We start from the raw sequence: 16,744 nt of genomic DNA, 5'->3' as shown, positions 1-16,744 counted from the left end.
TATCAAAGACGACTTCTAAATTTTGACTAATTTTTAGTCAAGATTTACAAACTTTTCAGTAGAATTTGACTAATTGCTAGCCATCTATTCACTGAATGAATCAGTGAAACTGTTTTATTGATTGTTAATAAAAAAACAGTTTTACTAATCTGTAAAATTTTGCTGAGAATCAGTTAAAAATAACTGAAATATCAATCATTTTGGAAAAAAATCATTTTTTTTTTGGATTGTACTAATTGGACAATTAGAAAATGATTGAAAATTTCAGTGACGCATATTGAAAATCTCAATTATTTTTTAACTGTCCAATAAATAAAAAACGACTAATACTTTAATCAATTTTAACTGGTTTTCACTGAAGAAATCGTGAGAGTAAAGAAAGTGAAAATCAGTCAAATTTTAGGGAGTCAGAATTAATAAACATTTACAGATTTATAGTAAAATTATTACTAAATTACTAAAGGTACTGATTGAAATTAGTAGAATTGCAACTAATTTAAATTTAGAGACTGAAAGTCGCTGCAACTTAAATTTGAATTGGTACAAATTTTTATTAATTTTTTGAATTAGTGACTTACATTTTGGTTTTGATTTAGTCAATTTTACTAATAAGTAAGAAATAAGTAAAGTGATTATTTATTAGTAAATTCTACCAATAAATAAGTAAAATGATTATTTATTAGTAAAATTACTATTTTTTAGTAAAATTTACTAATAAATTAGTAGAAATTACTATTTATGCGTGAAATTTACTAATTCAAAACCAAAGAGTCAGTCACTACTTCAAATTAGTAAACATGTTTACTAATTAGGTTGTTATTGAATATTTGCTCTACTCACAGACTATTGGACCGTTAAAAGTAACAATTTGAAAACTCACCTGAAACATAAAGAGAAAAATGAAATTAACATCAATTTGCTAATTACGAAATAATTTTATACTGAATACCGGTTCATTTGAAAATTTCTACTTTCGGTGAAATTTATTAATTCGATTAGTGAAATTCTACTAATTTACAGAGAAAATGACTGAAAATTATTTAAATTTTACTGATTTATATAGAACCAGAAGTTAAATACTTATTGGTATGGAGTGAAAAATGTACTAATGCAGATTAAGAAAAAAATCGCTAATTTTTAGTTGTAGCAGCAAAAAATTGACATTCAAAACTTTTACAGCCAAAAAAATTAGCTATGAGAAGTAAATTATATTAAACAGCTAAAAAAATTAACTGTGAAATATAATAATTATTTAATGCTAAACAGCTAATAGTAGGTATGCTAATCAGCTAATAACAATTAAAAGCAATTGTAGTTAGCTAAGAGCTAAAAAATTTTTTTTTCTTTAAAAACTGTTTTCTCTTCACGTGCACATAAACCCTGAGAAGCTGATACAATAAGAATTCCAGTCATTCCATAAAGGAAGGGATGTGAAATTGATTTTTCTAGTTTATTTAGAATTTGATGCAATACTATTTGGGAAACTTGGCCAAGTTTGGAAGCAGGTCACTGCTAATGCAACCGAAGTATACGCATAAACTATACATATCAATGACAAACATATGTACATATTCAAGAGAGACACGATTGCACGTGTGCGTCATGACTCGTATGGCTCATAAATTTTTCCGACAATACAACACTGACACTAGTTGGTGGCATAAAGTTGAAATACCTTTAGAGTTCAAAAAAATAGCAATAATACTAAAAACCATCGCATTTTGGGACAAATGCAACATTTTCAACTGCAAAAACTACTCTTTTGTACTCTCTAAATTTTAATTAGTAAAAATGTTAATAATTTGAATTAGTGACTGACTTTCTGCCTTTGAATTAGTAAATTTTACTATGCCAGGGGAGTTAAATAAAAGAGAGTTAAAATTCAACACCCAAATGCTAACTCCCCAAGGAAAAAATAACTCGCGCGGGTGTTGAATGAAGGGAGTTAGTAAATTAACTCTCTTTTGGAGTTGATTTTTAACTCGAAAAATTTCACTCCCAATTCCCGAGTCCGTTAACTCCCTAAATTTTTTACAGTGTAGTAGTACTACTAGTTTTGCAAATAAAGTAGTAAAAATAATTTTAGTACGTTATTTGAAAAATAATACTTTAGCGTTTGGTGCTTCATTGTTATTCTTTCTCAAGAAATCTCAAAAGTTTGAATTAAAAAAAAACCACTTTAATAATAGAATGATTACTAAATCCATTTATACATCTTATATAAAGAATATGAAAATCTGATATCTTTATATTCTTTATATAAATTTTATTATCTGATTAATTCTAAAAATCGAGTGTATTATAAAACTAGGAAATATGAAAAAAATATTTCATATTACCAATATTTCAGCAAAGCGATATTTATATATTACATGCAGTAATTTCGTAAGAAAAGGTTTATGAATATTTCATGGGACTCGAGAGTATACAATGTATGAATGAACTTTCAATTTGCGTTTGCACGCTGTGTAATTATACATATATATATATACCCGTTAATCATACATTTAACAAAGTGACTATAAAACTAACTTTAGTTTATTAAACTATTCTGTAGATTTTTCGATTACAAAACACCTTTTTAATACTTGTTCGTTTGTGCGACTGTTTCTTTTTTAAATTAGATAAGTAATAATACACACTTGCAATTATTTTGTAATCGTGCCTTTATTAAATGTCGTTGTTATTAATTATAGTACTTTATTTATTATTATTTATTATTATTAATATTATTATTTTACAATTAATTTATCATTACTAAGTAGCAAACTCATTAATTAATAGACTTATTAACTAGTACTTATTAATTAGTAGACTCGAAAATTAATCGACTCTTTGATTAACAGATTCAAAAATTAATAAACTTATTAATTAGTAAACTCATTAATTACTAGAAAAAAATTTCTAATTATAAGAATTGAATTGAAAAATTTGTTTATCCAGAAAAAACAAATTGAATAAAGTTTTCCATCCAGAAAAATCGTATTAAAAAAACTTTTCTATGTAGAAAAATTGAATTGAATAAATAGTTATCTATCCAGGAAATTGAATTAAAAAAATTTTTCTACGTAGAAAAACAGAATTGAAAACAAGTATTCCATCTAGAAAAATTGAATTGAAAAAATTTATCTAGAAAAATGTAATTGAAAAAAGTTTCCTATCCAGAATAATTGAATTAAAAAAAGTTTTCTATGTAAAGAAGCAGAATTGAAAAAAATTTTTTTATCCAGAAAAATTGAATTGAATAAAATTTATCTATAAAATTTTAGTTGAAAAAAACTTTTCTAGGTAGAAAAATTGAATTGAAAAAATTTCTTATCAAGAAAAATTGAATTTAAAAAATGTTTTCTATCCAAAAGAATTGCCTTGAAATAAAGTTTTCTAAATAGAAAAATTGAATTGAAAAAATTTGTTTATCCGGAAAAAACGAATTTAAATAAAGTTTTCTATCCAGAAAAATGCAATTATAAAAATATTTCTAGATAGAAAAATTGAATTGAAAAACAGTTTCCTATCAAGAAAAATTGAATTTAAAAAATATTTCTAGATAGAAAAATTGAATTAAAAAACAGTTTCCTATAAAAAAAATGAATTAAAAAAGTTTTCTAGATAGAAAAACAGAATTGAAAAACTTTTTTTCATAGAAAAATTGAATCGCGAAAAAATTTTTCTAGACAGAAAAAGTGAATTGAAAAAAATTTTCTACCTGAAAGAATTTAATGGCAAAAAAAAATTTTACCTGTAAAAATCGAATTGAATAAAGTTTTCTATTCAAAAAAATTAAATTAAAAAAGCTTTTCTAGACAGAAAAAATTAAATTGAAAAAAAGTTTTTTAAATAGAAACACTGAATGGCGAAGCAAATTTCTGCAGACAGAAAAATTGAATTGAAAAAACGTTTTCTAGATGGAAAAATCAAATTAAAAAAGTTTACTATCCAGAAAAAATTGAATCGAAAAAAAATTTTCTATCTGAAGAAATTTAATGGGAAAAATTTTTTAATCTTTAAGAATGAAATTTAATAAAGTTTTCTTTCCAGTAAAATTGAATTAAAGAAAGTTTTTTAGGTAGAAAAACAGAATTAAAAACATTTTCTATCTAGAAAGATTGAATTGAAAAAAGTTTTTCCAGATAAAAAAATTCAAGTGCAAAAAAAAATTTCTAGATAGAAAAAAAAATAAAAGAAAAAGTTGAAAATAAAAAAGAAAAGAAATTGTAAAAAATCGCCATATCTTTCACTCTCTTTATAGAATCAAAGAAATTCCATGTTTGTAAATCTTGTTTCTCTGCGTGCGCGTTGTGCCGCTCTGCAATATATATATATATATACATTTATTTCACGCTCTCGTCGCGCCGTTATCAGCGCTATCGTTTTCTCGGTGCAATGAACCGACGACGACGACGTCGACTTTTCTGATTCGCGTGAGTGTGTAATGTACATCTATATATTGAATTCTCTTGCGCACACTCAAAGTAGTCAAACACAGTTGCATGTGTATAAGTGCATCTGCGTAGGAGCGCCAACAGTCTGATTCTGACCTGCCTCAATCTATACATTCGTATGATATCAACAAAATTGCAGTGCGCCTGCTTCGAGAATATTCCGCTTCCAAGCGCTGCGGCTGGGAGCGCAATCTCTTCGATTACCTATATATATGCGCAAATAGCGACCCAGAAGAATCGAGATGGGAAGAGAATTTTGTCCCTCAGAAATTTTTTTGGAAAATTTACTCCCGCATTTAATATCCCAGAGAAAAATTTTAATAACGTCCAATAAACTATACCCTTAATATCTTCTATTCACTTTTATTAAATTCGGAGAGAAAAAATTCATTTCAATTTTTTTTTGTTTAAAACATTTTTGCAATTTTTTTGAAATCACATTTTATTTCTGTGTCAGAATTTCTCTGAAGGAGCAGATAAAATTTGAAAACGTTAATAATTATTAAAGTTAAGTATTGAGTAAATAAAATAAATAAAATAAAAAAAAAGTAAAACAAATAAAATGAAAGAAATAAAATTATTTAAAATTTTAATTTAAATTAAAATTTCTTATTGGAAACAATTTTTAAAAATTTTTTATAAATAATAATTAAGATTATAATTATAGATTATAATTTTTTTTCTCAACGGTTCAATACTCGGAAATAAATATAGAATTTAAAACAATTTCTATTAATGTTCAATTATTTTTCATTTATTACATTTAATATTTAGTTTATGAATGTTATTATTAAGTTTCCACGACAAAAATATTCTTTTTTTTATTTTTAAATTGTTCAACCGGATATCAGAATATCTACCCCGGATGTTCCATAATTACCCCTGTTGATAAATTAAATTTTCATGCATGATTAAAAAAAATGTTAATATATCTAAAAAATTTGTTGTGACAAATTGCTCTTTATTCAGATTTCTCTAAAAATAAATAAATTCTAAAATTAAATAAATTCTATTAATCACTAAATTCTAATAATAAATAAAGTCGAGAAATAAATAAATTCTATTAATAAATAAACTGTAATAATACAAAATTCTATTAATAAATAAATTCAAATAATAAAAATGAATTCTAATAATAACTAAATTCGAATAATAAATAAATTCTATTAATAAATAAATTCGAGAAATAAATAAATTCGATAATAATAAATTAATTGTAATCCTAACCCTAATCCTAACGTTAATCCTAATCCTAATTCTACAATTCTACTTATATATTAACAATCCGATTGTCAATGTAACAACCAAAATTTTGTAATGCAATTATTATTCAAATCAAGAATATAAAAAATTTATTTCCCAAATTATGAAAAATGATTTTTTTTAATGCGAAGAAACGAGAGAAAAAGACGATTAACAAATTCGTAAATTTTTCCCTTCGTATTTTTGAGGGGGATTTAAAAGAATAATAATTCTTTTTCGAACAAAAAAAAAATTGCGAGTGAAAAAAAATTCCACTCGCACTATACATGCGAAGGAATAGATAGAAAAAAATGTTGTCTAATTAAAAACAAGATGGGAAAATTTTCGAAATCGGAACAATTTATTCAAGTAGAATGATAACTTTGCAATTGGGACAATTAGCCTAATTAATAAAGCCTTCCATCGGCATTGGAGACATTCTCAACCGGGGACGCTCGTAATTCAATCAACGCTCTAATTTCTGGGTTAGAAGCCAGTGACGTTTAATATGTTTCATATAGGAATTAATCCATTAACGTTAATTGAAAATTATTAAACGTCAAAAAAAAATTTCATCATTTTTATTCGTTATTTCCTGAAATAAAATATTTATCATGAAAAAAATTTTTATTTTTAACTTTTTAGTATTAACTAATTTATTCTGTATTTAACTATACTTTTAGTATAAAGCTCGTACGTATAATTAAAACATTTTCATTTTCATTGGCACTTTGATAGATTTTCATTTTCATTTTCATTTTCATTTCCTTTTCATTTTTTCCATTTTTTTCATTTTCATTTCATTTTCATTTCATTTTCATTTTCATCTTTCATTTTCACTTTTCATTTTCATTTTCATTTTCATTTTTCATTGTTCATTTTCATTTTCATTTTCATTTTCATATTTTCATTTTCATTTTCATTTCATTTTTCATTTTTCATTTTCATTTTCATTTTCATTTTCATTATTCATTTTCCTTTTCATTCATTTTCATTGTCATTTTCATTTTCATTTTAATTTTCATTTCATTTTCATTTTTCATTTTCATTTTACTTTTTCCATTTTCATTTTCATTCATTTCAATTTTCATTTTCATTTTCATTTTCATTTTTCATTTTCATTTTCATTTTCATTTTCATTTTCATTTTTCATTTTCATTGTCATTTTCATTTTCCTTTCATTTTCATTTTCATTTTCATTTTCATTTTCATTTTCATTTTCATTTTCATTTTCATTTTCATTTTCATTTTCATTTTCATTTTCATTTTCATTTTCATTTTCATTTTCATTTTCATTTTCATTTTCATTTTCATTTTCATTTTCATTTTCATTTTCATTTTCATTTTCATTTTCATTTTCATTTTCATTTTCATTTTCATTTTCATTTTCATTTTCATTTTCATTTTCATTTTCATTTTCATTTTCATTTTCATTTTCATTTTCATTTTCATTTTCATTTTCATTTTCATTTTCATTTTCATTTTCATTTTCATTTTCATTTTCACAAAACTTTTATTTACACTTTCACTTTTATATAAAGTGAAAATAAAATTCTGTCAAAGTGAAAGTGTAAATAAAAATCAGACTTCGCACTCATCTACTAAACACTACTAATTAATTACTACTTTTTTTACAATTTGCTACTATTTGGGTAATTTTTTTTTAGATTTGTGACACTAAAAGCTGCTTTTTTCTTTTTTTTTAGAATTTACACTACTTTAAACCCGCTACTAATTGAAATACAGAAATTATTCTCAAAACTTTTAATAAAATTCTTAGAAACGATTCAATTATTTTCAAAAATTTTAAGAAAACTTATTTTGCAAGAATTCTATTATTTAAAATAAAAAATTTAACAAAAATTCTTTGCAAGTATTTTTCTTGTAGAACATTTTAACAAGAATTAATTTAAAAATAAATTTTAGATAAAATTGTAGATAACAATTTGAATATTAGAAGCGCAATAATATGAATTTCTAGAAATAATTAGATTTTAAAAGATTTTTAAATTGCCTATCTTTGAAATTTCTAATTGTTATACCTACAATTTTAATATAAATCATAAAAAATATATTATTTTCCAAAAGAATTATTACATTTTTGAATAGTTTTATTTAAAAATTAAAAAAAAGTGATTCAATTTTAAAAGAATTACATTTATAATTTGTAGGAGGCTTTATGTATATTGAAATTATTAAAAATTTCAATATCTATGGAAAAATAAATAAGTATTCAAAATTTAAATATTTATATAATAAAAATTATTCAAGTTTTGAATGATTTAATTTAGAAATTATAAAGAAAATAGTGCTTTGAAAAATTGTGATACAAAGTTTTGAAGATAGTTTAATTCTTTTCAATAATTTAAAAAGTATTAAAGCATTTCATTGGAGATTTTGTCAAATTTAATTGAAATCATATTTTTGCTTAATTCTAACAAAAAATTTGTATAATAATTAAATTTTAGAAAAATTAAAAAATTGTAGTTATTACTAAGTTAAGAAGAAAGTTAACATTTTCCAAGGAAGTCAGAAAAAGTCAGGGAAATACTTTTGGTTTGAAATTTTGAATCAAACTTTTGTAAATCAGGAGGTTAAAGTTTTGAACGTTCAAATGAACGAAATTTATTTATTTCTTCTTCAAATTAAATTTTTAATTCTATAATTTTGCGTCACTATTAAGCAAATTAATTATAATGTTTCTAAATGTAAATGAAAGTAAAAATAAAAATCTGTCAAAATTAAAATGAAAATGAAAAATTGAAAACAGAAATTGCGTGACAGGGGAAGTGGGGGGGTCTAAAATACCGAAAAATTGTGTGACTTCATTTGTGAACGCTCCCTTAGGTATTATTACACTGGAATCTAGATCGGTGAGACTAATCGGGGATGGCTTCTCACCGATCTAGCGGATTAGTTGAGACTGAGAAGCAACACAAACAGGGCCGTACGAAGTATTTTTTGTTTGCACCATTCTTTTAAAAAATAATTCATGTTAGAAAATTAATATAAATAACAAAATATTATAAAACATTATACAAAAATAAAATGTATTTATATTAAAAAGAAACAAAAGTAAATAATGATGAAGTTATCAAATAAAATAAATAGCATCGGGCACTGAGAACCTTTTTCTTCTACAATTAGGCACGGCATTGATCGACATTTGAAAGTCCCCGCTAGCCCTCCACCTTTCCTCGCCTACAAACTATGTAAACAGAGTCTCAACGATCCCGAGCTCACCGATCTAGATTCCAGTGTACTGTTATTTTATTTTATATTTATTATTACTATTAGTATTATTATTATTATTATATTGTTAATAATTATTATAGTATAATAAAATGTCCCAAAACCGATAATTTTCGAATAATGTTAAAAAATAATTAGAAAAACGGTTTCAAACGTAAAAGCAAATATTAATTATTATTTTGTAATAAAAAAAGCCTTAATTATTATTATTTGCCATCAATTGTACATTATATTAATATATTAAATTATTCCTCTCATTATCACGAGGGAGTCTAAACACATATGGCAAGGATGAAGTGTTGCCATGGCTTCGTTGCAGGCATTAAATTAAAATGATTCGTTTCCGTGCCAGTCTTCCCCGGGAAGCTTCCGAGGCCGTTGTGCGTATATATGCGAGGAGATGAAGAGAAGATGCGTGTGGGCAAAGTTTCAATCAATGGTACACTTGCCATACTGTTTTTGCGAACTATATTTATATCGAATTCTCATTCCGATGTTAGCCGTGGTCCGGGACACGTAGTACCTAGTGGCTTGCAAAAAGCTTTTTGCCACAGTCATATTACGCAAGCTCGCAAGCGCCACAAAATACGCATTTTTTTCTCCTTCTGTTCTTTTCCTTTTTTTTTATTTCAGAATAAAACAACTGTATGTTCTATTCCTTTCTCGATGTCGCTCGAAACCCACTTCTTTCATAGTTAGTTGGCGCCCATAAAGGCGTCGGAAACGGTCAACATACATTCCAAACCATACGCTCCATTGCGATTTTCTACTATTTTATGCAACCTTTCAGATTCCTCTCGTCTCATGGCTTTTATATTCCTTTCAGAATTCACAATATAAATGTATTCGTTCGTTTCAAAACTTTTCTACAATGTTTCGCACATTGTTTTCTGCCGTAGAATAAATAAACGTTTCGAACTTTCTTTTCTGTCCTTTTCTCAAGAAGCTATTAATAATAAAAGTTGTTATATTTTCCAAATTCGAGAATCTAAAGAAACTGGGGTAATAAGGTACCCCAAATTTTTTCGTAGCTGCAATTTATTTAATTTAAATTTAAATTTATTTAATTTAAAAAATTCCATTTTTGAGATTATGAGCTTTATCGGAGCGTAGATTTGAAAGGGAACGAAAAAAAAGAAAAGTGACCGAGTAATGAATAAAACAATGAAAATGTATTTAGAGTCATGTTGTGCGATAACGGATTAAAAGAGACATTACAATTTGCAGCGATGTCAACATGAGAGGTCAGGAATCGATTTCTCTTTCGCTCTCTGTGTAAATAGCCGGTTGTATGATTTGATCTGCATATAACCGAGGCATCTAATACTTTATTCCCGATATCTGACACTATATATTGCTGTTACCGCAATGACGATATAATACATTTGCTGTGAGGCCCAACCCACATACCTGTTACAGCAATTCGTGGGCTAAACGCTGTAATCAACAATAATAAGCAATAATAATGTCTGTACCTCAATACAACATAGTCAGATGATGGTTAAAATTTTGCAAAATATTTCTCTGAACGCAACACTCTTAACTAGGCATGTTAAATAATATAATTCTTAGATCACACGATTTTAGGTATTCAAATTTATATTTTATAAGAAAAATTCTATTATAAAATATATAATAAAATTAATTTCTGAAGTTGGCGTCGACGACAATTTTCTGGGTTCTTTTTAGTTACACAGTAAATCGTGAGGTATTAAAAAGTATTGCAGATTAAATTAACACCAAAAAGGATTAAAATAATCAATTTTGGTGATATTTTTTACAATTAATGAAATTTTAGTTTATTACATTTTTTTATAACTATAAAACATGAAGATATCGATAACTACGAGTCTTCGACTCGGAGTGATCGATTTCTTCATGTTTTATAAATAAACAAAAGAAGGCAAATTGATAAAATATAAAAAAAAGCCCCCGAGTAACACGTTTTAAGGGAATCGGATCAAATTTGAAAATTTTTTCCGCCATATTGGATCCGCCATTTTGAATTTTTAAAAAGTGACTTCAGATTCGTAATCAGCGACCCTAAAAACCCCCGAGTAACAAGTTTTAATCGAATCTGATCAAATTTGAATTTTGTCCGCCATATTGAATTCGCCATTTTGGATTTTTAAAAAAAAACTTTAGATTTATATTCGGGAACCCTAAAAACTGATAAAGAATAAGTTACAGAATTATTTACCTCGTTTGTTGCTTTTAATTCATAAAAGTATTTTGAGATTTTTGGACCTTTTGACTTTTGACAGTTCTATTGGCATCGGAAATGGAATTTTTCAAAAAACGCCCATCGTCATCTTAAAGTACATGAACGTAGAAATCTTTTAAGCCCTAGAACGTTTAAATCCATCAAAGCAATTTTTGTTTAGAGCTCTGTCCGTGTTGACGTGGAATGTCCCATATATATATATTAATATATTATTATTTATAATATTATAAGAATATTGTACGTCTTCAAAATCCTTAAGAAGAATTTTATTACTCTTGTAAATAATTGAATTTCTACAATAATTTGTAACTTCTCTAAAATTAAATTTTTTTCTACTGTTTTTAACTAAAATTCTTCAATAAATCCATTATTTTTAATAATTTTTCAAAAAGTTCTTTAAGAATTTTCAAATTTATTCGTTTACAATTCAGTTTTACAAACTTTCAATTATTCGAAAATTCTGTAATTAAATATATATATATTGAAAAATAAAATCTTGAAATAATTTCAATAAAAATCCTATTAAACTTTTAAAAAGAATTAATTCTACAGAATTGTTTGTGGAAAATATGAAAAATTAAGAATTTCAATGATAATAATTTGAAACTTTTTCAAAAATTTAATTATTTCAAAAAATCTACGTTATAATGTTTTTAATATTTAATTATAATCTAAAATTTTATCTGAAATTCATTTTTAAAAACATTTTTATTAGTAAATTCTACGAGAATTCAATTATTTAAATACAAAAATAAATAATTTATTAATTTCATGTTTCTTGAAATTCAATTCTCAATAAAAAATGTTATCAACAAATTTTTTAAATCATTAAATTCTTTGGACGAATTTTAATAAAATTTTAAAGAATAATTACATTTTTCGAGGAATTCGATTGAAATTGCATTAAAAATAATTAAAATTCTGCAATGAGTTTTATTATTCATGATGAAAATAATTGAATTCCTAAAAGAATTTTATTATTTATAAAAATAATTGAATCCCTACAAAAATGTTATTATTTATGAAAATAATTGAATTATTGCGAAGAAATTTATAAAAAAATTTTTAAATAATTGAATTCCTTTAAAAATTTTTATTATCTGTATGAAAATAATTGAATGTTTGCGTAGAATTTTATTCAAATTTTTTTTATCCCACATGCACAAAAATGGCGCTTTTAGATAGCTGACGACAGGGAGTAAAGTCACTCATTTGTTCGACCATATGAAAATGGCGTCCATTTTCTCCCTTGTGCAAACATAACCGCTGATCCCATGCGTTATTTTTGCCCAAGGGAGAAAATAGGCCGCCATTTTCATATAAGTCGAACAAGTGAATGACTTTTTCTCCCTGTCGTCTGCTATCTGAAATCGCCACTTTTGTGCATTAGGAATAAAAAATATCGTAAGTAACACGAGAATAAAGGCAGCCTATTTGTTTACGATGATTTTTGTGACACTTGTTCCGGTCTCGGGGCGCCTACGGCGCCCTCGACCTCCACTCGTGTCACAAAAATCACCGTAAACAAATGGCTGCCTTTATACCCTTGTTGCTTAATATACTATTTTAATAATGTAATTCTTTTGGAAAATTTTATTGAAACAGTAGATATTGATTATTGAAAATCATTGAATTTTAGAAAACTTCTTCCAGGAGAAGCTATAAATTCGTTGAATTTTTACAAATCACAGACATTGGTGTTTTCTTTAAAGTAAAATTTCATTTATAGTTTAAAATAACACCAAAATAGATTATATTAATTTTATTTAATTTTTAAATTTATTATTTTAATCCTTTCTGGTGTTATTTTAATCCTAGAGGGATTAAATTGTTGTAGATTATTTTAATCCATTCCGATGTTAATGTAGAAAATTATATGCTGATTATGATTAAGAATTTGAATTTAAATTTTTTAATTTTTTTTTTTAATTATATTTTTAATTTTTCATTCTGGTGTTATTTTAACACCTCACGTTTTACTGTGTTATTAAAATGACACTAATTTTAATGATTTCATTCATAGCTAGGATTCTGAAACTTTCCATTTGTTTTCCAACTGTTCGAATGAAAAATGTTTGTAAAAATTAATTTAAAGGAAGAAGTTAACAAGAAGTTGTTTGTAAAAATTGTTTAATTTTTGTGCATATTTCACATGTTTCACATGCATGTTTCAGTTTCTGCAATAAGCAGAATTTAAAGTTAAATAATTAAAGTAATTTTATTTTAAATGTATATCTTTATAGAAAATTGTATCAAGTATTGTTCAAATTTTTTAGCGTTTTTTAAACACTAATATTTTCTAAAGTGATTAATAATTATACATTTCACAAACGCGCAGCAATTGACGCACTTACCCTAGAGTAAAAAAATATTTGTAAAAAAATATTTCCTTTGTTTGTTTTGAAATTTATTTCTTACAGTTTATTATTTTTTTTCAGTGAGGAAATAGAAAAAGATTTTTTTATTCTTTCTTTTGAATTTTTTGTATTTGCGGCGAATAAAGAAACTTGGAGAGATTGGAAGTTGCAATGAAATTGGGAGCACCTGCAACACTTTCGATTAGTCGATATACATATATAGTAGCTTGCCTTGTGTGTTTATCGGAATTCAATGCAAGTAATATGCTCATTGTTTCGCGTGCTTCACAATCGATGTACCTTGTAACTACTTCTAATAAGTTTGCCATTATCCCATTGCATTGTATTCCTTATTGATAGAAGCCCAACCCAATGGATTTTATATATGGAAATTATATATGTGGTAAAATGATTATAATTTCGCTTAATTTCGATTTCTTACCCACTTACCGTTTTCATTGAAAGTATTCACAAGTCATCTTTTGTCGCGTGTCGACATTTATATTATCCTGCTTTTAATCCGTGAATGATTCAATTCAAGAAATGAAAACCACTTTCTTCTTCGGCGCCAAAGCATTTCTTAACACTTTTGCTTTCGTTCATTTTATTTATGATTTCCATTCAGGATAATTATTGTAATTTATCTGATTTGTTGTATTTTCTTGTTTTTCCCTTTTTATACCATTTTGTATCATTTTTATAATTTTTATAATTTTTATCACTTTTATTATTTTTTCTATTTTTATTATTTTTATAAATATTAATATTAGTTTCATTCAATTTTTTATACTAGTTTTATTTTTTTATAGTAAAAATATATAATAATATAAATCTACGATTTTTATTATTTTCATGATTTTAATTTAACCATCATTCTCACATATAATTTTCTTAATTTAAGACAAGAAAAACTTGTAGTTAGTTTTCTTGTTCCCATTGCGGCTTGAATCTTGATCGACTGAGAGTGTATTTTTTCTATTAAGATTTCTGCTGTATTACATTAATCAGAAGAATCTTGAAAACTTATTTAAAGATTAGGATAAAGGACATTTCGTGTCGCAAGGCGTCTTATTAAGAATTATTGGAGCAAGTAGAGGAATGCGCAATCCGGACGGCTTACCTTATAATTTACATTGGCGATAGGGCATATTTGTATGTGTGTATATATAAGTATTGTAATTATTCACCACATCCCTTCACCCCCGGAAATACAAGATTATTTATATTTTTACAATTACCTATTATTACCCAATATTCAATATTGTCAATCTAAAAATAGCACAACGCGAAAATTTCCAAATAGATATTATTTAACATCAATATTTGTTTCTTATCATTTAACATCGGTATTTATTACTTATTATCAACATTAATTATTTAATATTGGTATTTGTTAGTTTATAATTATAAGGAATCTGCCCAAGTCAAAATTTAAACCTTTCTTTTATCCTCTCTTTTTAAACCTCTTTTGAATCTGGTCAGACTTCGCACTCATCTACTAAAACCTACTATTTCGAAAAAATTAACATTGATTTCTGTAACAGTCACATGCTGTTAAAGTCTATCAATCCATTTCGAGATATTTTTATGATAAATATACCTGGCAAATTTTAGCCAAATTCGTTAAAACCTCTTCGAGTTATCGTGTTCACAAAAATCGGGATCCACACACACACACACATACACACATACATACATCCGGACAATTGTTCAGGGTCTTATATAACATAGTCCTATATAGAAGAAATTTTGTTAAAAGGATTTTTAAAAATTTTGTAAATTAAACGACTGCAAAGCTTCCTCACGAGAAAGCAAAAGACATAAAGAGACATAAAAAGGCATAAAAAGAAGTGAAAAAAAATTAACAGACATAAAAAATATGATTAATAAATATTTCTAGAATACTGCGGTTGCATAATTAAAACGTGTGGTTTCTTTTTTTTTCTTAAATTATTATAGATTGATCTAAGAAGTCTGTAATTTTAAATGGTTATAATAATGGAGTAAATGTTGTATTAAATGACACGTTAGGCTAAAAGGTTGAATTGTGAGTGAGCAGAGCGAGCACCAATTATAATTCTTGTTCAGACTGATACACTCTTGAATTATTCCCACCGGGAAGGTTTTTCCCTCTTTCTCTCTCTCAATTCTACACTGACTATAAGCATTTATGTATATATGACTGTTACTTTGCTTTATTAACAAGCACTTTTACGCACTCTTTGGAAAAAGATCCTTGAAGTTCATACAGTGAACGTTGTTTAATGTACATGAGCAAACATCTTTTGTCTTTGTAAAGAAGAATTTTTCATTATATGGGCGATTTTTCTGAATGTGACACTTTAAGTATACTTTGATTTTTCAATTTATTTCCTCTCTTTTTTGGAATTCTAAAGTTTATTATTATAAAGTTTTAGTTTTGAAATTACTGTTTCTGTATTCGACAGTCAGAATTTTTTCTTTTTATTTATTTTTATTTTTATGTCAAAAACATATTTTTATTTTCTTTTAAGAAGATATAAAAAATTGTTTAGTCTTTGTGGTTCCATTTGTTTTACATTCACTGTCTTTCTTTATTTTATAGTTTTGAATTTTAAACTGAATTTCAAAAAAGACTTTGTGCAAAATTAATTCTTAAAAATATTATAGTTATACGGTAGACAATAGTTCCAAAACAAAAGCACGATTTTCAAAAGTTTCAAATTATTATTATTTATCCGAAGGACATTCAATCCAATAATTCTTTTTTTCAATTGCAGTTTTTTTCGAAACATTTCTTCTTTTTCAAATTTTGAAGTACAATTTCAGGTCAGAAAACATTTATGTATTTCTTATTGATGTATCAGTGTAACTTTATATTTGACGTATATTGCTTCTGAACATTCTAACTTTTTAGTTAAATTATAAATTTCTTTTATAAATTACAAATGATTGTAAATAATAAATTATTAAGAGTTATAAAACTCAGTTTTATTTTATTATCTTTTTATTATAAAGTTTGATTATTTTAAAAATAAATATGACTCAAATAATCCAAATTGGAAAAAGAAATTTTTCATTTCCTATTAAATATTCGCAAACTGTTTTTCCTGACAATTCTGGAAAAATTTGAGATATTTCATAGGGATGGAGAAATTTTTGACAGAAGATGATCTCAAAAGTAAAAAAAAAGTGTAAAAAGTAAAAAGTGAATTTAAAAAAGAAAGTAGAAAGAGGAATTCTCTTTA

The 16,744-nt window shown here is 25.4% G+C and overlaps 1 protein-coding gene across 1 annotated transcript in view; it reads right to left on the bottom strand.

Annotated features, from left to right (window-relative positions):
- Positions 1 to 748: 748 nt before the first annotated feature.
- The window catches only part of LOC122502720 (uncharacterized proline-rich protein-like), a 148,622-nt gene continuing 132,626 nt past the window's right edge, over positions 749 to 16,744 (bottom strand). Inside the window, exon 2 of the mRNA XM_043612892.1 lies at positions 749 to 880. Coding sequence (XP_043468827.1) covers positions 855 to 880 — 26 coding nt within the window. The 3' untranslated portion in view covers positions 749 to 854. The remainder of the gene's footprint in view (positions 881 to 16,744) is intronic.

The sequence above is a fragment of the Leptopilina heterotoma genome, unplaced genomic scaffold (genome assembly GCF_015476425.1).
Source record: "Leptopilina heterotoma isolate Lh14 unplaced genomic scaffold, ASM1547642v1 Lhet_237, whole genome shotgun sequence".
Lineage (NCBI taxonomy): Eukaryota > Metazoa > Arthropoda > Insecta > Hymenoptera > Figitidae > Leptopilina > Leptopilina heterotoma.
The sequence above is the reverse complement of the archived record's forward strand: the minus strand, read 5'-3'. Positions and strand labels throughout refer to the sequence as shown.